A 23,080-nucleotide genomic window follows, 5' to 3' on the forward strand; every position below is an offset into this window, starting at 1 on the left:
ATGGCTGCTGAGGTTGCATGGGTCAGGCTTGGAGGTGCAGCCCAGCCCAGCTCGTCCTGTGCCCATGTCGAGGTGTTAACTCCAGATTAGTCCTGTAATTCTTCAGGGTGTTTGGAGGCGAGAAGAGATTTCTTGAGGTGGAACTGAAGAACCTTTTCAATTATCCCTTTTTGTCCCCAAGATGTTGATTGAGGCCATCTTACTGATAACCTTAATGATGGAAAACATTTCTGAAATTGTATTGTTATATTCTATTTAGGTGAAGGCAGTTTTTCCTCCTTACTAAATTATAACATGAAGTGGAAATTAAATGCAAACAGCCACTAAAAATGCTGCAGAAAATGTAGTCAGTGTTGAATGGCGGTGTCAGTTACAGTAAATATGTTGCATGAGAAAATATGCAGACATGTCTCCCCCATCTGGTCTCAGAAGGTAATAACTGGACCAATATCATGTGGTGAGCTGAAGGCCAGTTGACATACAAGATGTGTTCCCTCACATCATGCTCATTTGTAAAATAGGAAATAGTCATTCTGCAACAATGCTTACTGATGTAACATACAAAATATTAAATATAAAAAATAAAAGTCCAACTGTGCATGCACATGTCCACACATGTGGCATTTGTCAATAAAAATCACTTGCAGCAAATTCACAATAAGCTTCTGAAGAGACATTTAATTCTTTCAATTCTGAAAAGCCACTGTGTTTTTTTATTGAAATGATCCAATGTTAGAAGACATTTAATGGACTTCAACTTAGTGTCCTTCAAAACCAAGAAAACAATAGAATCCATTAAAAAAAACACTCCAATAAGTAACAAGTATGATCGCATACATTGTCAAATAAATAGTTGCGCCTCCTCTGATGTAAAATACACCATTCCCACTTATAAATTAAGGCGGAATGCAGTTTATTCTGACTGCCCCTAAAACAAAAACGCTTGCGGCATTCATGCAATTCCAACTAGACTGCTGAAAAAACTAAGCAGTAACATAAAAACGTCAGTAGAAAAGAGAAATTATAAAAAAAGATGACAGTCCACGACTATAACAACTTTCTATTACCTGCTTTGCGCAAGCCACGAAATATTGCACAAAGTTAAGGATTGTGACACAAAAATAAGATGGAATTACTAAATTAAAAAGCACTTTTAAGACCAAAATCTGAAGCTTGTAATGGAAATACTCCTTTCAGAGGGGGCACACAGATTAAAGAGGCATTTACAGAAGCATCAGGGGAATTACTGCTGGGGGGGAAAAAAAGTTTTTTAAAAGTGAATCCTTATAAATGTGAGCAATTACTGTTCCCAAAAATGATTTGATATTTGTAACTATCACCAAGTGGATCCTCTGTTCAATTTGTGGTAAGGTTAAATCAAGAACAAAGACGGTACCGATGGTAATGGTAAACTTTTCAACCACCTTGGAGAACAAGACAATCTACCAAATTCATCACTATTAGAAGATTAAAGAAGAGCTGTGATATGCCAAAGATCTTTTCTAAATGGATCATATAAAAAGTGTTTTACTGAGCAAGTAAAAGTAATAAGACAAAGATCGGAGCAATGGGTTTGGGTATGAAAGCCTAAATCTTTGAGTGAACGGTGTATACTTATTTGCCATGTTGAAATATCAAACAACAAATCTGGTTTCACTTTAGAAAACTAGCTGACATGCCGGGTATTAAAACACAGATTTACTGATCCAGATGTCAATAAATAACTGCTGAAAAGACAACTGTACCAAAGGTGTCAACATACAGCTTCAACTTGCTAATTATGTTAAGTGGTTCAAACGTAAACGCCAATCTTAGAGAAGTTACTTCATGAAATGTCTTCAGGACAATCCCTTTTCTTCAAGTGTCTGTGTACAGGTTAAATAATCTTTTCTCTGACAACCAACATTGGTCCATATATTGTTTCCGTCTCAGACGTTTTTCCTAACAGCCTGTTTTTCTTGATCTTTTATCAACAATGCAGATTTGCTACTAGAAAAATAATAGAACAAAACTCCAAACGAAATCTAAAAAAAGGTAAATAAAAAAAAGAAACAAACCAAACAAAACTTTCGGCGAAAAGAAATAAAATTTAATGGTTTATGCTCAAAGTGAAACAACCAAAAACAAAAGAAAGGAAGAAAAGAAAGCAAATCAAAACTGAAATCAATAACAAAGGCCATTCATTTGTCTCCAAACTTGAGATAAGCACTCGTTAAAACAAGTTTGTAACTTACATTGTAACAAATAGAAATCGATGCCTTCAGAAAGAAAGAAATATTCAAAACAAAAAAATTAACTCGAAATAAAAGAAAACAGAACGACATACTGAGTTAAAGTGATGTTGCTCTCAGTCAGATATATCCTTAGTACCTCTTAAAATAAAACAAAAAAAAGGTATAAATTTACCTTAAATCTGCTCAGAAACTCTTCTGGTAATAGGATCAAATCTCTCCCTGCCTTTGGTCCATCTCAATTCCCTACTCATTGACTGGGGTTCATATTCAACAGGACTCTCCTGAAATAATAAAAAGACACTTTACACAGGGATAATAAAACAAAAACATTTCCCTCCAGCTTGTTATGTTTAAAATTGTTAACCTGGTAGGAGGGTGAGGAAAAAGTCATAGATTAACATCAAAAAGACTGATATTTATAGTAACCTAAAGCGGATTGGTTAAAAGTGCGTTGCTCTTAGATTGACTCAAGACAGTGAGCGGTATTGTAGGTCTGTGTGTCCACTGGATGATAATTTAAGGCATCTATTTCTACTTATGATGAGGATCCAGAACAGAGCACTGCTTTCCCAAAACGAAACAACCACTGGCTACGAGCAAAATATTGTTCCTCACCTTCTTTAGACGAAAATGTCAACACTTGGAGGACTATTTGTGGGGCAGCATATCTTTTAGTGCACTGCTCAGAACCACTGCCTCCTTTATCTAGTCGACACAGTTATACATGCAACACATACGGACAGTATTTTAGCTTTTTAGATAATTTTCAAAAAGTTATCTTGGGGGGGTGTCATGGGATTTTGGCCTCATCATCCCCTCACTAAAAATTAAAACTACTGAGTGTCCTCAAGCCCCAAGCATGAGTATAATGATGAAAAAAAAAAAAAAAACAGCCTAAACACTTTTAGACAAGTACAAAGGTGCAGAAGAGTGAACATCTCGTTTAACTCTGAATACACTAAAACCCAAACAGATGTGCCAGACTATGAATACTTCTGCTCTCTGCTATAAAAGCCTGGCGCAGGTCATTCCCATCTCTCCTCTACACCCGAATGTCTAGCTCTCTCTACTTGTGGCCCTTGCTGGTCTTAAAGGACACTTGCAGGATCTTGTCTCCGAGCCGATAGCCGTTCAGGCTGGCGATGGCCATGGCCGCCTCCTCGTAGTTCGTCATGGTGACGAAGCCGAACCCCTTGCACTTGTTGGTGTTGAAGTCGCGGATCACCTTGACGTTGGTGACGGCGCCGAAGGGGCCAAACATCTGCCAGAGGATGCTCTCGTCGGCGTCTTGGCCCAGGTTGTAGATGAAGATGCACCAGCCGGAGGTGGAGTTCCCGGGGACGCTGACACTTCCCACACTGCTCATGTGATCAACGCCCATGGGGGAGAACCTGGAAATGACAATGTTTACTTGTGGATTAATCAATAACATTGAAAACAAAGTGAAAGTCTGTTACTACCACAACAGTTTCTTTAGTAATATAATGACCAGTTTATTTTAGGGCCACAACTAATGATTATGTTCTCTATTAATAGAGTGGTGAAGGGAAGAAGACCAACCAGGAAGTTAGCATTGCACTGGTTCCCTTGACAAACACCCAATGGGATTTTTCTATTGGGTTTTGGATTATTGCAGAAAAAAAACTCTGTGGCAAACATGTTTATAATACTTACACACTTTGTTCAGCAAGATAATCTCCACAAATGAACACCACTTTTTTAATTTTTGAAGTGTGAATGCAATTGCCGGAAGTAAAAAGCTAACGTTGGGCTATAAACCAACTACACCACGGTCGCTTGAGCACGAGTATACACAACGAGGCTGTAAAGGCAGACGAGTCGAAGTGATGACATTTAGTAGTCTCATTTAGCCACTTGTTAGCGACCACCTCTTTTAAGACACGTAAAAGCTTGAAAATTCACGAGTGGGATATTTACCGACCTATTTTATATCGCAGAACAAAAGGTTCAAATGTCGTCTCTCTGTCTGAAACTAGTTGTGGCTTAAAGTAAGATCAAGTCCTTTTCAGTGAATGTAAACGTTCACAACTTCTCTTACCTAAACCGCTGTGCCTGGTGGTGTACGGGCCCTCCGAAGCGCCGGGACTGGTTGTGGTAGAGCTGAGAGATGATCTGCGTGTTCTTCACCTGGTTTGGATTGGCAGCAAATTTCACTACGATCGGCTCAGATGCTCCAGGTGGTTTTTGGCCGTTCAGGTTTTTGACGGCCTCCTCAGCCTCTGCCCGCTTGTCAAACCTGATAAAAGCCACGCCGCGGGACGCCCCTGGGTACAAGACAGCAGCTGGTGACTGCCAATTCTCATACAAGCAGCATAACTACAGTTTTTTTTTTTAACAAAAGGCACTATATGTTACTGAAGAGAATTTTTGAACGATAAGGAAGTCATTTACCTGTAGTACCTGTGGCCTGGTCAACAAGTACACGGGAGTTAATGATGTGTCCATAACGTGAAAACATGTCCTCCACATCCTTCTGGGACATGGCCTTCGGCAGGCCGCTGATATACAGGTTGGCATCCTTTATAGTATCAGAGCTGGGCCGTGCGTATGAAACCTAGCAACAGGAAGCAACAATTGCCCGATTAATACTCTACTGATGCATATGTACAAAACAAAGTAACAAAAAAACTATTGAAAGTACAATGAGTACTTAAATCTATGGAACTGTTGACAATTTAGCAATTTTTGCAATTATATCTGTGTTTTATAAGTTACATTCATCAACTAATGCAACTGAAATGTTTTGTTTATTTATTCAAACTTTTGGACTATAAAAGAAAACTAAATAAAATTATCTGATAATTGGTTTCAGGTATTAAGTCTTCAGTCTGAGCAAAAATTATAAGCATAAAAGAACACTACAGCAACAAAAAAAATGAAATCAAACTGATTGAAAAGGTACTTTTTTTAGGAATTAAATACATGAAATACATTGAATTTGACAGAATGTGTCAAATAAAATAAGTAAGATTAAAGTCAAACTCAACAGACATGTCAGATTGGGCAGTAAGTGAGCTGTAAAAGCAGTATCACTTCCTCGGGCTGACATGTACTAGCTAGTTAGCGGACAGCACAGGAGCCACAGGAGTTATATGACATGACATCTTTGGTTTGAGAATTGTAGACAACCTTATTGCACGTTACCTTGATAGTTTTGGACTGTAGCCTTAGTCCATTCAGAGTACTGATAGCTCTGTCTGCATCACTAGGGTTAAGATAGTTAACAAATCCGTACCCTAAACTGTGGCCTAGAGAAAAAAAAAGGAAAACAATAAAATAAAACAAAAAAACGTTGTATAGTTCAAAAAAATCTGCAAACAAATAAATATTTAAAAACAAAAACAAATCTTAACATTGCATGCTTGTCTAAACAAACAAACAAAGACTGTCTACAGGACTGGTTGGAATAAATAAAACAAGTCTATGGTGGTGGAAAAACTGAGCAAACTACTACCCAACTCAAACAGGAAATCAATTTGAGATGTCTTTTAAATAAAATTACATTATAAAAATCACTGAGGAGCCAGAAAATAGATATCCTGCCAATAAAGGTCATTTGAAAATGAGTGATAGGCCATTCTTTAAGTGATAAAACTGAACCACCACATATTGAGAGGTTGTAACTAATCTTTTAAAACAAACTCTTGTGTTTAAGCGTCCATCTGGTCTGTCACAGGTCTTATTGCTTCAGAGAGGAGCATACCTGCGACTTTGTCTCGTATCAGCTTGGCAGACTCCACTTCTCCGATGCTGGTGAAGAGGCTCCGCAGCTCGTCCTGCGACATGCTCTGAGGCAGGTAGTTCACTATCAGGTTGGTCTTGGAGTCCTTCCCATCGTCCCCTCCCATGTGGTCTTCGTAACCGTTCGACATGTCATACACCTCCTGCAAGTCGGCCTGGTGGGCCAGAAAACGCAAAGCAAGATAAGTACCCAGGGTGCGCAGATCTAGAGCTGAAACGATTAGCTGATCTTTTGTTCGACAGAAAAGCAACATTTTTCAAGCAAAAAGGCCAAACATTAAGTGGTCGCTGCTTCTAAAACCTTGACGATTCGATATTTTCTTTTCCACATACGATAAAAATCTTAATAAATCTTTGAATTGATGACTGTTGGTGGAATAAAACAATACGACATGCTGGCTCTGGGAATCTATAGTGGGCATTTTTCACTATTTTCCAAGATTTTATAGATAAAGCAGTTAATCAATTAATTGATAAATCATTCAGCAAATTAATCCATAATTAAATAATCATTAGTTGGAGCCCTCCACGGGTCTTAAAAAGGTTTTGCTGCACAAACACTAATAAGACTAAAGAAACTGAAAAGAAAATGAATACTTAAAATTGAAAAAAAAAAATTCCCGCTTCTACTCTTTAAAAAAGATGCGTTTGTGGTTAACCTCTTAAGTATTAAGCAAATTCATGAAAAGTAAATAGAATTACTATTTGACTGGAGGAACCGGGAACTACGTTTAGTTCCTAAACGAAAAGGTCCCTTGTCCAGGAGTATGGCTGGGCAATATGACGTCAAAACTAAATAAAAATGTCTATCGTATATATATTTTTCTATATTGTTTCTATCGTGACATAAGCTAAGCCTATATTTATTTTTATTTTTTCTGTAATTTCACTTAAAACGTATGTTTATTTTACACCCAAGTTCTTAAAGTTAGAAAATACTCAGTACTTTTCATTTGTCATGTATTTAATTCACACAGTAGTATACAAAAATAGGCTTTACCATGTGCTTATTTCATATAAACTATTTAGTTATTGAATGATATATATATATATGTATATATATATATATCATGATGTATACCTATATTTCCTATTGTTGCTGTTATGATTCAATGTTTTTGACTTGTTATGTGTTGGGTGCTCTTATTTGACCCTGTCTTGGCTAGGTTTCACTTGTAAAAGAAGTTTTAATCTCAATATGACTTCCTAGTTAAATAAAGGTTTTAGTATAGACACTATTATCGAGATATAAAATTACTTATATCATGATTTGGCCATATGGCATAGCCTTAGTACAGGAGTGGTAATTTCCAAAGCCCTTTCTGTCTCTGATGTTTGAGTTGAATATAATGAATGAATGAAAAAGAGACATACAGAGTCACACCACAGTAAATAAAAAAAAGAAATAAAAAAACATGATGACGCTGCTGCGTCGTCGTTTCCTTGTGTTTGAAAGACAGTTTTTTAAACCGCCATTCATCTAATTTGCCTTATCTTCACAGCTCTTCAAATGTGGTCCAAACACAAAAAGTAATGTTCCATAATTCCTGGTACATTTTTGGTCGAAAAGGGACAAGTATGCCCATGCAATGTAATTACAGTTTTCAATGCAACAGAAAACCAGGGGATAAATGCTTTAAAGGCCACATAATGGTAACTAATTATATTACACAAGCATGTGACTGGATTTAAACTGCAAATTTGTCTCAATGTAGCTAGTGGTTAACACTAAGCCAGCTTGAAATTTAAACTACGGAATGTCATGCAATATAAAGGACACATGCAGCACAAGTTTTACATTTGCAAAGTAGGTAAGTAACTCTTTTAACACCAGATGACCTCAGTCACATGTCGGTCTGCAGTCTAGTCTGATAACCAGTCTATAGGGTCTGAAATCAGTTTAGTTGACAATGTAAAGTGCCCACAACAAGAACAGAGCCTGACTTCAAAATACTTTTTTTAAAAAGTTGCTTCCGCTATCTGTTCAGCAGAGCGTGTCCTGGTGGCTGAAACGGGATCAGGCCTGAAAGGGGACCAGTCTAGCGGTCAACCTGACAGAGGTCCATTCATGCAAGAGAAGGGTTGCGATTGTGTATTCTGGTGGGCAAGATACACTGCCTGAGAGGATGAATGGGAGTCCTGTATTAAACCAGTAAACATGGGCATAGCTGGCGGGAGCTGGCATGTGTGAGTGTTTTAGATTTCTCTTAATGCCGTCTCATTTCAAATCATTAGTTCCAGCAAAATAACAACAGATCACTGTGTACAGTTGTGACATCCTTTTAGAGTAGGAACATTTCCTGCAGCCAAATTTCTTGCCATCACATAACAGGACTTGAGCATTCAATTCTTTGCAAACCACATCGACACCAGAAATATCTGGTCGTACTGTTAATATTCAGTTGATAAGGTCACATACTGCAGTGCTGTTTGAAATGGGTGCCGAGATCTCATACTCACTTTCAAGTACTTAATGTGTCCTCGACGAACTGCCATGAAGACACTTCACTGCTCCTGAGGCTGAAGACAAAATCAAAACAACTCGGTCAACGTGGCAGTGAGCAACCTATCAAACTTGCCATCTGAAGAACACAACATTAAAAAGACATACACTTGACAACCAAATGGGTGACAAACACCTGTTTTTTCAAGAAGTAAACACACAAAATCACCAGAAATCTATATAATAGTTCCACATGGTTTTCAAGTCTTTGAGGGCCCCATATGGAAAAGTTCAACAAAAAGTAGGGCAGACCTCCCAGATAACTATTTTATTAGGGATGCACCGATACCAATACGTGATCGGATATCGGTGAAAATCGGGCCAAGCTATTCAATTTGATTTCAAAGCTATTCAATTTGATTTCATGTTAATATACTATATATATATATTATATACTGTAATTTTGATTACTGTTAAAGTTTTGACCAATATGCTGTTGCATTAAAAAGGTTTACATTTGAATTGTAATTCCTGTAAATTTTGAAGTTTTTTTTGCCAAGTTGCTAGGGTACGATTTATTATTTTAATAATAAATAACAATTAAATAAATGTATATCTATGTATGTATTTGTCACATTTTGTTTTACAAAGTTAAGAAAGCAGTGTTTAAGTCAAGCCCGATGTTGCCTTACACATAAAAGAATGATCCCAGTCACTTACACACAGTGAGGCATACAGCTCATTAATTAAACACTGGTATCGGACAGTACTCGGTATCGTCTCATAGCCAAAACCCAGTTATCGCTACCGGGACTAAAAAAGTTAGATTGGTGTATCCCTATATTATATAGCTTAAAAGGCTCTTCCAGTTGAATTGTGCCTTTAATTTCTGCAGATTACAACTGGCTTCTTCTTCTAGTGATCAATCTGTACTGTTTGCATTGCATGCTGCCATTATTTCCTGTATGTTGCAGAGTGTACAGGGCTTCTCGCTGTAGTTTTGAGCCATATCGGTTGGTTACCGCTACTGTATCATGAAATTAGTCAGCATGTAACCGGGCAGCTTATGCTGGCTTGTGTGATCTGCAGTATTGACTTTTCTGGATTGTAGCTTTAGCCAGTTCAGCTTGGTGGTCAGTCTCATGTAGGGATGTCACGAGAACCGACTCGGTACCAAAATTCCAACAATGTGGGTACCGAACGATGCCTGTAATGGTCATTTGGTACCGGAGCGGAGGTACTGGAGATGCGATTCTTCCGGATCTAATGGGGGCAGTATACACAACAAGTGTTCTCATCTGCCGTGAAATGACGTAACAGCACGGAAGAAAACAACAACAACACAAGACGTGAAAGATGGCAGCTGCTGCAGCGCTACCTCCACTTCAACTCGTTGAGAAAACAAGTAGCAAGAGTCGGGTATGGAAGTACTTTGCGTTCGAGGCGGATTTACAAGGAGTAATAATAGATTCGCAAAAAACAGTATGCGGTGCAGTAACGGTGCCGTCGTGCTTTTCTTTCCAAAGGAGGAAATACTTCCAATTTAGCAAAGCACCTCTAAGACAGACATCCAGATAAGAGTGTTTCTTTTAAATACTTGAAGGCTACATGCCACTGTTCTGTTTTGCAATGTTAATAGACGTTTCTTTTTATTTATTACTTTAAGGCTACATGCTTCTGTTTTTTGTAATGTTCAAATGTTTTAATAAAGGAGTGCGTGTTGAATTACATTGGATTTATTGGGTTTTTTTTACCGTGGTATCGAGAATCGTGTACATTTACTGGTATTGGTATCGACTACTAGATTTCTGGTACCGTGACATCCCGAGTCTCATGTGACTGTCAAATTGGATAAAACAGAACATACACAGAGGTTGGCAGCCATTTACTCTCACACCTTTGCCAATACAAAAAGCTGGATGCCACCACCCTGTCATGACCGAAAGAACGAGGTCGCGGGTGCAAGCGGCCGAAATGGGTTTCCTCAGGAGGGTGGCTGGCGTCTCCCTTAGAGATAGGGTAAGAAGCTCAGTCATCCGTGAGGGACTCGGAGTAGAGTCCTTGCTCCTTTGCGTCGAAAGGAGCCAGTTGAGGTGGTTCGGGCATCTAGCACGGATGCCTCCTGGGCGCCTCCCTTGGGAGGTGTTCCAGGCACGACCAGCTGGGAAGAGACCACGGGGAAGACCCAGGACTAGGTGGAGAGATTATATCTCTACTCTGGCCTGGGAACGCCTCGGGATCCCCCAGTCAGAGCTGGTTAATGTGGCCCGGGAAAGGGAAGTTTGGGGTCCCCTGCTGGAGCTGACCCGATCCCAGATAAGCGGTTGAAGATGGATGGATGGATGGATGCCACCACCTATTTGCTGTGTACAGTTACCAATTTAAAGGTTGTATTAAATGTTGCTGGCATAACCACAGTGTTATCATGGTAAACATAAAAGATGGAAACCTCCTGTTGGATCCTCACAACCAGGGCTAATTTTAAGGAATTAAAAAGAATAATATCAATGAATATGATGGCGATGAAAGGAAGTATTTTTCTATACTTTTCCCCCTACATTTTTAAGTAATAAGCACTAGTGTCAAACTAGTCTTAGTGTGCTGTTATGTTGTTCAGTATCCAGTGGAAAGAGGCGTGTCAGATTGGAGCTGTGGCATGAGGCTTAGGTCAGTATTTTGGACGTACATTATTAGAGTGAATAACTGCAAACTACAGTGGAAACAACAGCTAAGTGTCTCGCAGCTTGTCTTGCTTTCTCTGGATGAGTAACATTACTCTTTTGCTCTGAGACAGCAGCTGAAGCAGATGTGTATCCAGTGCTGCAAACGGGCGACATTGCCTTCAGGTTAACGTCACATATTGGGCCATTAAAGGCGGTTAACTTTAAAATTACTACATAAATAGCTTTGACATTGTCTTCTGCAGCCACATACCTTTGTTTTTTATTACTGGCCAAGAGCACATCAATTTCACGAGTTAGCTAGACCCCCAACTCGTGAACGTGCAGAGGCCTGTTTAGCGTTATTAGCATGTTAGCCAGCTGCATGCTCACTGCCTCCTCTAATGAGAAGGGTAAACATGTGTCCAACCAGGTGCGACTAAAAACAGGACACAATACCAGCATTATACACTACAGTACCTCCAGAGAAACACACGTCCACCATGTAGCTGAAGAACATTAGATTACGTGGCCATACGTCCTCCCGGTTAGCTAATGTAAAGCACCGGGCCACTAGTTTAGAGAGCTTCAGATGAATGTCCCCGCGCCCAAACCCCAGCTGCCTGCTAACAGGCCACGGAGGCTAACGTTAGCCACCGCTGAGCTAAGCAACGGCTCCGAGGCTAACGTTAGCTACCGCTAAGCTAACCAAAGGCTAACGCTAGCTAGCGCTAAGCTAACCAAAGGCTAACGTTAGCTACCGCTAAGCTAACCAAGGGCTCCAAAGGCTAACGTTAGCTACCACCAAGCTAACCAACGTTAGCCACCGCTAAGCTAACCAACAGCTAACGTTAGCCACCGCTAAACTAACCAACGGCTCCAAAGGCTAACGTTAGCTACCGTTAGGCTAACCAAAGGCTAACGCTAAGCTAACCGACGGCTAACTTTAGCCACCGCTAAGCTAAGTAACGGCTCCAAGGGCCGCCAGAGCAACATGGCGGTCATTCGCATCTTCCTATAACCCTAAAACACGTCGACACACATATATCTATATATATATATATATATATATAATACAGCTGAGAAGCTTTTGGAAGCATTGAAGCATTACCAGCTTTTAGAGGGTAGTTGTTGTTGTTGTTTATGCTCCCTTCTCCTAGTTATCCTTTTCTTAGCGACGTTCCCTCCAAGGCAGCCTCACGTAGTAAAGAAAGCGAGGAAGGAAGGAGCGACGTGACAAAAACCACCACGCCCACTCTCCGCCGGCCAGCGGCCAGCAGCCACGCCTCTGCAGAACAGACAGCGTGGTCAACATGCTCTCCGAAAACAACAAGATAGAGCTATTTATTTATTTATTTATTTGCACATATATAAAACTGCACAAAATCCAGTCAATGAAAAAAAACAAGAAATATGTCAGGAGAGGTCAAGAAGCCACAGGCTTACACAAAGGACCTCTACCCCCAACCTCAGGAGAGAGAAAAAACAATAACAAAAAAGAAAAAAAGATCTAAACTAACATAATTTTAAAAATACAACAAAAGTTAAACAGTACACAAAATGTGCAGAAAAACCTAACCAAACAGTGGAAAACAATCCAATAAAAACAATACATACAAAAAACAGTACAGAAGAAAAGAAAATATATCGAAACATATCCAAAGATAATTAGACATAATTAAATGTGATGATAATTTCCTTTTAAAATGTTCTACGGATAACAAGCTTTTGATAACATGTATTTTGGTGTTCCATATTTGTACACCATGAAATCTTAGGGAGTACTGGCCATGTCCAGGTGAAGATGATTAATGTGAATGAATTTGAGAATTAGATTTAAAGAAGTTGCTAAACGATGATGGTAAAGAAGAAGAAGGCAAGAACATATATTTATATATAAACACACATATCTGATGAATATCTATGTCATAAACTGAAAGAATGTTCAGTTTCCTGAACAGTGGAGCAGAGGCCTCCTTAGAGTTTGACAAAGTTGCTAGTCTTACAAATCGTTTTTGCAACAAATGAAGTTTATGAAGATTGGAGGGGTACGTATTTGCCCAAACAATATTACCATAAATCAAATAGGGATAAATCATGGAATAATATAAGGTTAATAAACAAGAAACATTTGTGAAACTTCTTAGTTTACTGATGATTCCTAGTGACTTCACAGTTTTATTACAAATAAAATGTATATGTTTTTTCCAATTTAATTTTTCATCAACTAAAATGCCTAAACAGTGTGTTGCTGTCATATATTCAGTTCATTCAGAAATCTATGATACCCAATCACACCGAAAGAATATGCTATTTGTTCGGGTGCAATTTGCACAGTTTGTAAGGAATTGTAATCTTATGGAGACCAACAATGTTAGCTCTATAAGCATTTTAATTGGAAATATTAATACAGATTAATTGCAAATAAACCATGCAGTAACAGACACATCATCAGATATATGATTTGATCTATGTTACATTACCTGTGTTGGTCCAACAGTGGAAAATATGGAGAACGGAACCTGCCAAAATAAAAATAAAAAAATGAATGACTCCATAGATAAATATGCCATTAAGTGAATCAAAAATACTATTGAAAATAAAATGTAGGCATTAATTAATTGATAAAATGTGACATTTATATTTCTGTTTTAATTTGCTTCTTAATTTATTTATCTTTGTATTAATTCATCTATCCATTTACTCTTCAATTTAATTTCCTTTTTATTTATTTATTTATATTAACTTTTAAATGAATTTTTTTCATCATTAAATTGTATGTATTTATTTATGCATGATATATTTATTAATGCATTTCTGCCTCATTATGCAAAGGAGGGGGCAGTACATTTTAATTAATTAATGCCTATATTTATTTTTAATATTATATTTGTTTCATTTAATGGCATATTTTTTTATTAATTAATTAATTTATTTATTTATTATATTATATTTAAAATAAAGACAGTGAAGCATAGAGGCGATATAAAATGTCGTACATACAAGGTTCAACTATTCAGATCATGAAGTATGCAATGCAAGTGTAATCAACAGCACAGTGCAAGGAAATTAGGTTTAGTTTAGTTTATTGTCCCTTCAGGAGATTTGTCAATTTCAGACAAATATTACAAAAACATTATAATAGAGACAGTAAAAAAAAGTGCTCTGTATGCAGTAATAACACACAGACAATCAAGAATCAAGGGCAACACAATGTAACCATACACAAACCATCATATCACATATCATGATTTGTTTAACAAAGCTCAGGCACAGGTTGGCAAAAAGAGACCTGTACCTTCAACCTGAAGTCTTTTTCAGAAATAGCAATAATTCACAATACAACTGCATTACACAAAATATATTTCATCACTTTTATGTCACATGTTTTGTAAGTGCACTGGAATAAACATGTATTAATCAGCAGTAGTGGGGCAGGTGAGAGGTGTGCAGCTCAGGAATGATTATTCTAACAGCAATCCTGATAATAATTTGATTTCCATGATACAATATGACATATTGTACTATGCAGTAGTACAGTATCTGTGCAAAGTACAATGCTGTCCCATCTGTCACAGTATCTTTAGTTTTTGCCCAGTACTTGATAATCCATCAGTGGTTGGTCCCTCATCAGCTGTGCCACATTCACAAACAAAACAACCTGCATGATAAGAGGAAATGAGAATAGTACTCTGGTTAACAACCAAATTAAACAATGCACAATAATTAACCTCTAAAACTTGACAGACACATTTTCCATTGTGTCCAATAATAACACTTTATATTAACCATCATTTATAAATGGTAAATTGATATGTTAATAAGTTAATTAAAATGTATTTAATAGTTATTTTACTGTTAACAAATATAATTGCATTCTAGACCAAGTGTATACAGAATAAACAGTCCGAAAATGTTATAAAATCTTTCGCACCTCCACCAGGAAAACCAGCGGGGAGCCCCAGATGATAAAACTCAGCACAAACTGTAAGCTCATCTCCAGCTTCACCTGGCAGCCCTGAAAGAGAGAGACATTCAAAAAGAAAGACAGAGAAACAGAGGGGCCCAATCAGACTTTCATGCTGAAGTTTTTTTTTTTTTTTATGTTTATAAGTGTTGAATTTATGGATGCACATGTCTACCTTTGTGTAAAGCTGCCAGGGCTGGTCCACAGTGCCGTTGCAGGAGGGGAAAGTAGAGTTGCAGCAGCTGTGAGGAACCCAGAGTCCTCCAGTGCGGTTAAACCAGGAGGTTTCCATCCAGTCCCTGTAGTCATGGATACCACAACACTGCAACTAACGGGTACCAAAGGACAAAATATCCATCACTTCCAAAATATTGATCATCAGTTAACGTGGTTGTGATGGCACCGCTTTTGAATGGATGATTTTGTGGAGCAAATGAGGGCTAACTATAACAGTGAAACTGTCAAACAAGACAAATACCCTTCTTTAAGCCTAAATATCCTCTTAATGGGGAAAAAAAATCCCAATTGCCATCAAGGGAAGATGAGAGATTTCCTAAGACGGATTCTAGTGGTCTTTAGAGGAAGTGCTACCCCAAGTCACTTGAATACTGAACATACCACTCAGCTACAGTTGTTGCTGCTTGTATTCTTAGACTATAAAGATGGACGACATGACAGCTTCCCAAAAGTGAAGCCAAAACATCTTGATCGCCTCCTGGTGGCTGGCTGCAGTATAGGTCATAAATCCCGCCCCCTCTATGTTAGCGGATGGGACATGAGTCAAACGAAAAAGTCAAAGTACACATCAAATACATTTTTCCCAAAGATAGTTTCTGTCATTTTAGGAAGTTCTTATCACGCTGATGTATGTTCAAGTGTTATTTATTCTGATAGGTTTGGTTTTAATTAGTCATTTTGATGCTATAAAACAGGAGTGAAACGTCATGATTGACGGCTGTGATTGACAGCTGCTCTGAGTGAAGTAGTCGCAGGACTTTCATGTGACTTTTTTGAAATGCTACATCATTTTTACACATTTTGCACACAAGATACAAACATGCTTGGGGGCATCTGGATGCCTATGCAACCCAATTGACATGAGTTATGACTGAACACACACCTCTTCTTGTGTAGCATCCACAGCTCGAGAGTTGGGGTCCTGGCTGCTGCCTGTGTATTTCTGAAACACTCCACTGAGGGGAGCTATCTCTGAATCCAGCTAAACAAAAAGGCAGTATAGACACAAAGAACGTATAAACATGCAATTATTCCAGAATAATCTGCTTTGTCATTTAAGCACAATTGTCCAGCATGTGATTTGTTTGTGTAACTTTTATACCTGTGTAGAGTGAAAATAAGCCAACGCTGAAGCCGTACTTTCCAGACAAAAGACCAAAACTAGCAGATAAACAAACTGGAGAAGAAAAACATTTTATTATGAACAGTCAAAACACTGATGTACATACAGATTCCCACACTGACACACACAACCTCACCAGTCCCTGCAGAAAGGTGGAATCCCTGAGGCTCAGCAACGAGCCGAGGAAACCGCTGGCCAAGAGGAACGCAGCGCTGGTGAGTGCGAAGACAGCTGGCAGGGTGATGTAGCTGTGAGAGAAAAATATGCTGCTCTGTCTGTACTTCATCAGCAGGTAGATTCCACTCAGGCCCACCACCAACCCCAACACCTGGTAAATAAAAATAATATATTAAAACAGAATATTTCATCAGCCCCCATTTGAAATTCCTCCATCCTTTTTTTAAGGGATAAAGGAAAAATTTGACGATTCGGTAGAAATGTTTATTTGTTTTCTTGCTGGAGTCAGATGAGAAGATCAATACCACACTCTTACTTGCAGGGCTGGGGAAACTCGTGTCTATTATAGAGCTACTGTTGCTCTGTAAGGGATTTAAAAATGACGATTTCAGTTAATTCAACATGAGAAAGTTGGTTCCTGATACCATCCTCAAGCTGTGTATGCCCTGTTATTAATCTGAGACCATGTCATGTCAGCTTGTCGGGAAGGATGCTAAATAACGTTCCAAAGTTAGGTTAAATTTTGGAGAGGAAAAACTGGCATGGCCATTTTCAAAGGGGTCCCTTGACCTCTGACCTCAAGATATGTGAATGAAAATGGGTTCTATGGGTACCCACGAGTCTCCCCTTTACAGACATGCCCACTTTATGATAATCACATGCAGTTTTGGGGCAAGTCATAGTCAAGTCAGCACACTGACACACTGACAGCTGTTGTTGCCTGTTGGGCTGCAGTTTGCCATGTTATGATTTGAACATATGTTTTATGCTAAATGCAGTACCTGTGAGGGTTTCTGGACAATATTTGTCATTGTTCTGTGTTGTTAATTGATTACCAATAATAAATATATACATACATTTCCATAAAACAAGCATATTTGCCCACTCCCATGTTGATAAGAGTATTAAGTACTTGACAAATCTCCCTTTCAGGTGCATTTTGAACAGATAATAAATGTGTGATTAATTTTTGATTAATCATGATTTTAATTATGGACAGTTCAATATTTTAATCGATTGACAGCCCTAAATAAAAACAATGTTTATATTGTTAGTTTATTATTATTTTGAATGGTGAATGGCAGAAGTAGTTATACATTCCTGATGAATTGCTTAAAAATGTTGTTTGGTTTTATAAATGGGCAGATGTTCTATTAAATGTTCATGTTTTCTGGTTTTGTTTGAATTAAATAATTGTTCCTATTGGTTGCTTCATTTTTTTGTAACTATAGCAACCAAACCCAAAATGATGCAACATGACTTGAATCACACAATTTTAGAAAACATTTGTGTACATTAAAGGTCTCATATCATGTCTCATTTTCAAGTTCATACTTGTATTTTGGGTTTTTTACTAGGACATGTTTACATGCTTTAAAGGGACTATTTGTAAGATTCAGAAATGCTGCTTAACAGCGACACCTGTGGCCTTGAAATCAACGAAAGTTAGCGTCGAGCTCGCGTTTGCTCGCTCTACATAGACATGAACGAGCATCGCTCAAAACAGTGAGGCGACAGACGTCAGCTAAAACCATAATATCACTCTATATTTCACTTGCTTGGCAGGAATGTTAGCTGACCAGACGAAGGTCTCTCCATGAGTCAATGCTGATCCTAGTGTTGGCTTTTCCTGCTCAGCGCAGGCTTCAGCAGCAGGGCTCCTCAACGAGTTACGTTATCGCCTCCCGACCGCAGCCGGCAGCCGAAGACACCGGCACCCGGTCGGTAACGAGACGATAACGTAACTCGTTGAGGAGCCCAGTCACTTCACAAGACACGGAAAACCTCTGTTGGTCTGGAGGAGCTGCAGCATTTATTTCTGCACAAACATCCACTCTACATTCACTAGATATTCTCAGAGCTAAACTAACTCTTCTGCAGTGTGTAGTGAGCGCGCGTTCACTTCTAAAGGTGGAACGAGACAGCGAGGACGCACGCGCTGTCTGAGTGAAGGAGAGCAGGCAGCGGAGACGAGGCTCCGGCCACACGCGAGCGCGCATATGCAAACGTGCATGTGTGCCGACCCGCTACATTTATACGCTTAAAAAGTTACAAACAGTCCCTTTAATGTTAAAAATATATATTTTCCTCGTACCGTCTGTCTGAATATACCTGTATTCACCCTCTGTCTGAAACGCTCAGTTTTAGTGCATTTCAATGGAATTGCAATGGAATTGCAACAGAATTGCGTTGCTAGGCAACAGCTAGGGTCCATGTTTACTTCCTGTCAGCTGATGTTATTTACATCCACTGCAACAGGAAACAAACTGAGACACATTTAGAATGTTTACGTTTAAAACCGTGTAATGGTCTAAATATTGTATATTTGTGACATCACAAATGGACAGAAATCCTAACAGCTTGTTTCAAACGCACAATTTCTGAATACAGGCTGTGTGTGTTTCTCCGTATATTGAGCGTTTTGATACTTTCACAGTATTTATATAGCACTTAAACCTGCTTTAAAATTTAAAAAAAGACATGAAAATCTCACTTTTTACAATATGGGACCTTTAAAACATATTCAAGTATAGCTGAGCTCTATAATAGGGTGACCAGATCCCGACAAAAAACAAATGTGTGGGACAAAGAGTATGTTTGTGTGGGATAATGTGGGACACATTTCCAAGGCTGAAAGGTAGTCTACAATTTCAATATAATGTCTGTCTAACTTTGAGTGAAAAGTAGTGATGTTACGTGCTGTGCCGAGGCTTCGGAGCGTGTGTTGAGTAATCCAGGAAGTTTTCCGCGACGCGCTTGTATCGAGGCTTGTATCGTTTTAGACCAATGACGTCATTGATGACGTCCGAAGCCTCGCTGCTCGGCCATACCGCTGACTGGTTCAGGAAGTGGTTCAGATCTTCCCTGTTTGAACCAATGCCACTTTCCAGAAGTGACACAGAACACTAATATTACCCCACCTGCCATTATTATATTATATTACCCTACACTACAATACAATTATTGACCAAAGGATTGGTTTACACACATAAGATGCATTCCTCACAAAACAATTACAGTTTATTATATGTTATATACTCATAATATACTTACTAGAAAATAGACATTGTATTATATATTATATAGATATGAATGGATAACATGGTTATATATTTTTTTTCATTGTTTATAGTCATTCCCAACAGCCTTTACTGACACAAAATACAGTATATCACAGATCTGTGGTCCCAGTAGACCACTTACACTTACACACCAAAAACTGACAATAACCTGATATTTTCAGGTGGAATTTCATTCATTCTCACTGTGCAATATCATTTTCCACTTGTGCAATTTTGTTAATAGTCTGTTTATTGTCAATACTGTATATACTGCTCCTATTTGTATACTTCCTTCTATTTAAATGGTTCGTATCTTGTTTTTTGCACTACCCCCTTTGCTGCTGTACACTGCAAATGTCCCCACTGCAGGACTAATAAAGGAATATCTTATCTTATCTTATCTTATCACATGGTTAAGATCATATCTGTCTGTTTTACACTATTTGACCACCAGGTGGTTTCGTGTGCACATGAAGCCTCGAGAAATGAACCCTTTTCCGAACCAATTTGCCGGAAAGCTTCAATGCTTCATGAAGCTTCAGCTCGCCATCACTAGTGGAAAGTGTGCCAACCAACCCCGGTCTCCCCTATAGTTCCTGTCTCTGAAAATACATGCGCACACATGCACTCTTGTGTCATGTGACATCTGACATGAGAGACTCTATTAAAAAAGCCAAATAGACACATCAAATAGAGGTGGTTTCTTCTACATGGCAGCTATATTGAATAAATGGTAACTTCATTAATTAGTGGCAGAATACAAAAAAACAATGCAAGATGCTGTAAAACACTGATAAAGTCTTATACATACCCACAGAAGTTGACACGTCAACTGAAGTATTGTTTTCAATGTTTTTCTTCTCCGATCGCTCATTATTAGACCTTGTTAAGAGCCGAGAGGATGACGCACTAACATGAAGCTGGCGCAGTCATTACTGAACCATGAAGCCTATTACTGTACAGCATGTAAAGTAAATATAAAACCTGTGTGATGAAGAAGAGGGGGAGGGCTGGAGGCACGTGATTTGTTTTATAGACATGACAACTTCCTTTATGAGCAAAGATCAACTTCTCCAAAGAATGCGGAAACATGTCTGTGGTTTGAAGAGGCAATGCAACCTCTGTTTTACACAGCGAGAGGTGCACTACACTGTAAACAATTGCTGTTCATTTACAGCAGGATTTCAACAGTATTAACCTGTTATTGCTAAAAACAGTGCTTTACTGTTAATACAAAAGAAAACCTGTTAAATTATAGGCCGTTTTTTAACTGAACTATAATGCATTCTTAAAAAACATCACTTTACTGCTGATCAACTGTCTAAAGTATCATCAGTAACAGTTTCATGCAGTATTTTTTTAATCCTGGGACCTGATCTGCACATGTGAGGCTTGTACATTGTACATTATTGGAAAATCAGTGAATTAGCTTTACTGTTCTTCACTCACATGTTGTTCTGGTTTGCATTCTGTGCTTGTAGCCAGCTAGAGACAGACATTTAAGGAAAAGTGTCAACAAGTCTATTATAGCCTTTTTCCTAACAAGTGCCTTTAATTGCATTTAGTGTGACTATTCCTATGTCTGTAACCTGCTAAGTCTATTCATGTAGGCAAAAAATTATGTTTATTAAAATGTATGTAAAAAATACAACCTAAATAGTGCATTAAAACAAATCAGTAAGATAATGTAAAAGAAAGGTGGAAAAACAGCTATATAATGTATCTTTAAACAGTAAATTAACCATAAAATACTGTGAAATTAATAATAAAAAAAACAGTTCAAACTGTATTTTTCATTAACAGTACAAAGCTGTGAATTTCAGCGACAGTATAATAATGTTAATTTTAAAGTAACATCAGGCACCCTGCTGCCGATTCTTTACTGTTATTTTACTGGGAAATGCTTAATAGTGTATGATCTGTATGACTCTAGAGATGAAGACCCTGCACAAGACCTGACATCTGGTGCATGATGTTGCACAATGATGCTTCACATTATTCAAAGTGACTTATAAGTACAAGGTAAAAGATTATTTATTCGTCAATTCAGAAGTAATGGGCAATGGAAATCTTTGGTCTCGGGTTCCTTCAACAATGCTCATAGAATATGTATAAAAAGGAGGAAATCACACAAGTTAAGTAAAAGCAAAATAATAATCTAAGGCATGAAATAGTGTAGTTAAAATATAGGACTTAAATATAAACATAAATAAATATAAAATAGTAAATGTAATTTTGTTGAAATTCCAGATGGGAAAACTGAATGTAAACAGGATGTATTATGTAAAACACACATAAAGTTGAGTCTTTTGTGATGCTTTTGTACAATTAATGTATAACAGTTATTCCATTTTAACACTCTTAAGTATACTATTATTAGTCTGTGTGCTAGCACACTCAGCATACTAACATTTAATAAACTTTAGACTACTTTTTGTCACTATAGAGAAGGTTTGTAAAAGGATGTTTTGATGTGAATTTACTTAATTTATGAAGTTTTTGGATTATCCGTTCACCATGGAGACATGCGAGAACAACACATTGTATTTTTTTTTTAATCTCATCACAAGTCAAATAGCAAAAGGAGCAAGTCTCTATGTAATATATAAATCATTGGCAAAGTTCTATAAGTTAAAGTGTACAAAGTATACTTTCATGAACGAAAAAGCAGAGATGCTCACAAGTCATCTTTTGCAAGTCTCAAGTCACTGTGTGCGCGACTTAAGTGCAACTCGAGTCCAAGTATATACAAGTATACTTACAGTTTAAAAACTAGTAAACTAGTAATTTGTTGAGAGTATACTTTAAAGTGCTTTCATAAACTAAAAAGATGACTACAAATAAAAAACTAGCAAACTATCAGTCTATTTATAGTATAGTCTCAGTACAAAATAAAACTTATGTGTAAACTAGTCGTGTACTCAAAGTTTACTATTCTTATACTTAAAGTATACGTAAAAGTATACTTTTATGAACTAAAACGTGTGCCAATTTAGTCCCAAGAAGTATTAAAGTAGTAAACTTACAAGTATACTATACTAGTACATTGATATTAGTATACTTACTACATAAAGTATACTTGGGGAATATATACTTGAACTTTACTTCATAAAATAAGGGAATAAGGGAAGTAATATATGTACACAGAGGTGTAATGTAGTATGTAGTTCCACCTGTGTGACGCGGGTGTAAAACAGGATGTGTGTACTGGGTGGTTTACATGAGACTAATGAGGCTTTCAATGCCTGTTTGCGATCCTACATCTGATCAACACTGCACTCTTGTGAATTTAACGCAACGAAAGAGAGTTGAAAAGGCCTAATTATTTCATTTACTTAATGGCATTAATTCCCATTAAATTGCATATGGTGTCTTAAGATTAAGACTTATAGATGAGGCAGTAATGGTTGTTTTA

At 37.9% G+C, this 23,080-nt stretch overlaps 3 protein-coding genes and 3 gene segments (V, D, J or C); 2 read left to right on the plus strand and 4 right to left on the minus strand.

Annotated features, from left to right (window-relative positions):
* The window catches only part of LOC141783884 (immunoglobulin kappa light chain-like), a 203,016-nt gene that overhangs the window by 150,136 nt on the left and 29,800 nt on the right, over positions 1–23,080 (plus strand). The window lies entirely within an intron of this gene.
* The window catches only part of LOC141783883 (Ig kappa chain V-III region MOPC 63-like), a 172,987-nt gene that overhangs the window by 143,223 nt on the left and 6,684 nt on the right, over positions 1–23,080 (plus strand).
* The window catches only part of LOC141783881 (Ig kappa chain V-III region MOPC 63-like), a 144,258-nt gene that overhangs the window by 71,008 nt on the left and 50,170 nt on the right, over positions 1–23,080 (minus strand).
* Positions 1–23,080, minus strand: part of LOC141783880 (Ig kappa chain V-III region MOPC 63-like) — a 48,825-nt gene that overhangs the window by 25,069 nt on the left and 676 nt on the right.
* Positions 660–12,363, minus strand: elavl1a (ELAV like RNA binding protein 1a). 5 transcript variants are annotated; one of them, XM_074661472.1, is made up of 7 exons: positions 12,211–12,363; positions 8,456–8,516; positions 5,959–6,159; positions 5,400–5,503; positions 4,647–4,809; positions 4,294–4,519; positions 660–3,625 (listed from the first exon to the last, which is right to left on the minus strand). In XM_074661472.1, exons 2-7 carry the CDS (start codon positions 8,490–8,492, stop codon positions 3,301–3,303), a joined length of 1,056 nt encoding a protein of 351 aa, XP_074517573.1. In that variant the 5' UTR covers positions 8,493–8,516; positions 12,211–12,363; the 3' UTR covers positions 660–3,300. The 5 variants fall into 5 exon arrangements, with proteins under 5 accessions (XP_074517573.1, XP_074517574.1, XP_074517575.1 ...); XM_074661473.1 differs by lacking the exon at positions 12,211–12,363 and adding an exon at positions 11,580–11,641; XM_074661474.1 differs by having other exon boundaries at positions 2,068–3,625; positions 5,959–6,151; positions 8,457–8,516; positions 12,211–12,362.
* On the minus strand, positions 14,169–20,688 carry tspan37 (tetraspanin 37). The gene is made up of 7 exons (XM_074661494.1): positions 20,477–20,688; positions 16,563–16,754; positions 16,406–16,480; positions 16,187–16,285; positions 15,242–15,394; positions 15,034–15,117; positions 14,169–14,760 (listed from the first exon to the last, which is right to left on the minus strand). The coding sequence occupies exons 1-7, from the start codon at positions 20,537–20,539 to the stop codon at positions 14,683–14,685; spliced, it is 744 nt and encodes a 247-aa protein (XP_074517595.1). The 5' UTR covers positions 20,540–20,688; the 3' UTR covers positions 14,169–14,682.

The sequence above is a fragment of the Sebastes fasciatus genome, chromosome 15 (genome assembly GCF_043250625.1).
Source record: "Sebastes fasciatus isolate fSebFas1 chromosome 15, fSebFas1.pri, whole genome shotgun sequence".
Classification (NCBI taxonomy): domain Eukaryota; kingdom Metazoa; phylum Chordata; class Actinopteri; order Perciformes; family Sebastidae; genus Sebastes; species Sebastes fasciatus.

Excerpts from the sequence above, each read along its gene's own strand:
- tspan37 (XM_074661494.1), bottom strand. The coding sequence starts at position 20,539 with ATGAGCGATCGGAGAAGAAAAACATTGAAAACAATACTTCAGTTGACG. Across the intron at positions 16,755-20,476 it reads TGACGTGTCAACTTCTGTGG|GTGTTGGGGTTGGTGGTGGG; the intron begins GTATGTATAAGA and ends TTTATTTACCAG. Across the intron at positions 16,286-16,405 it reads CTTATTTTCACTCTACACAG|CTGGATTCAGAGATAGCTCC; the intron begins GTATAAAAGTTA and ends CTTTTTGTTTAG.
- elavl1a (XM_074661472.1), bottom strand. The coding sequence starts at position 8,492 with ATGGCAGTTCGTCGAGGACACATTAAGTACTTGAAAG. Across the intron at positions 5,504-5,958 it reads GATACGAGACAAAGTCGCAG|GCCACAGTTTAGGGTACGGA; the intron begins GTATGCTCCTCT and ends TTTTTTCTCTAG. Across the intron at positions 4,520-4,646 it reads CCAGGCCACAGGTACTACAG|GGGCGTCCCGCGGCGTGGCT; the intron begins GTAAATGACTTC and ends TCTTGTACCCAG.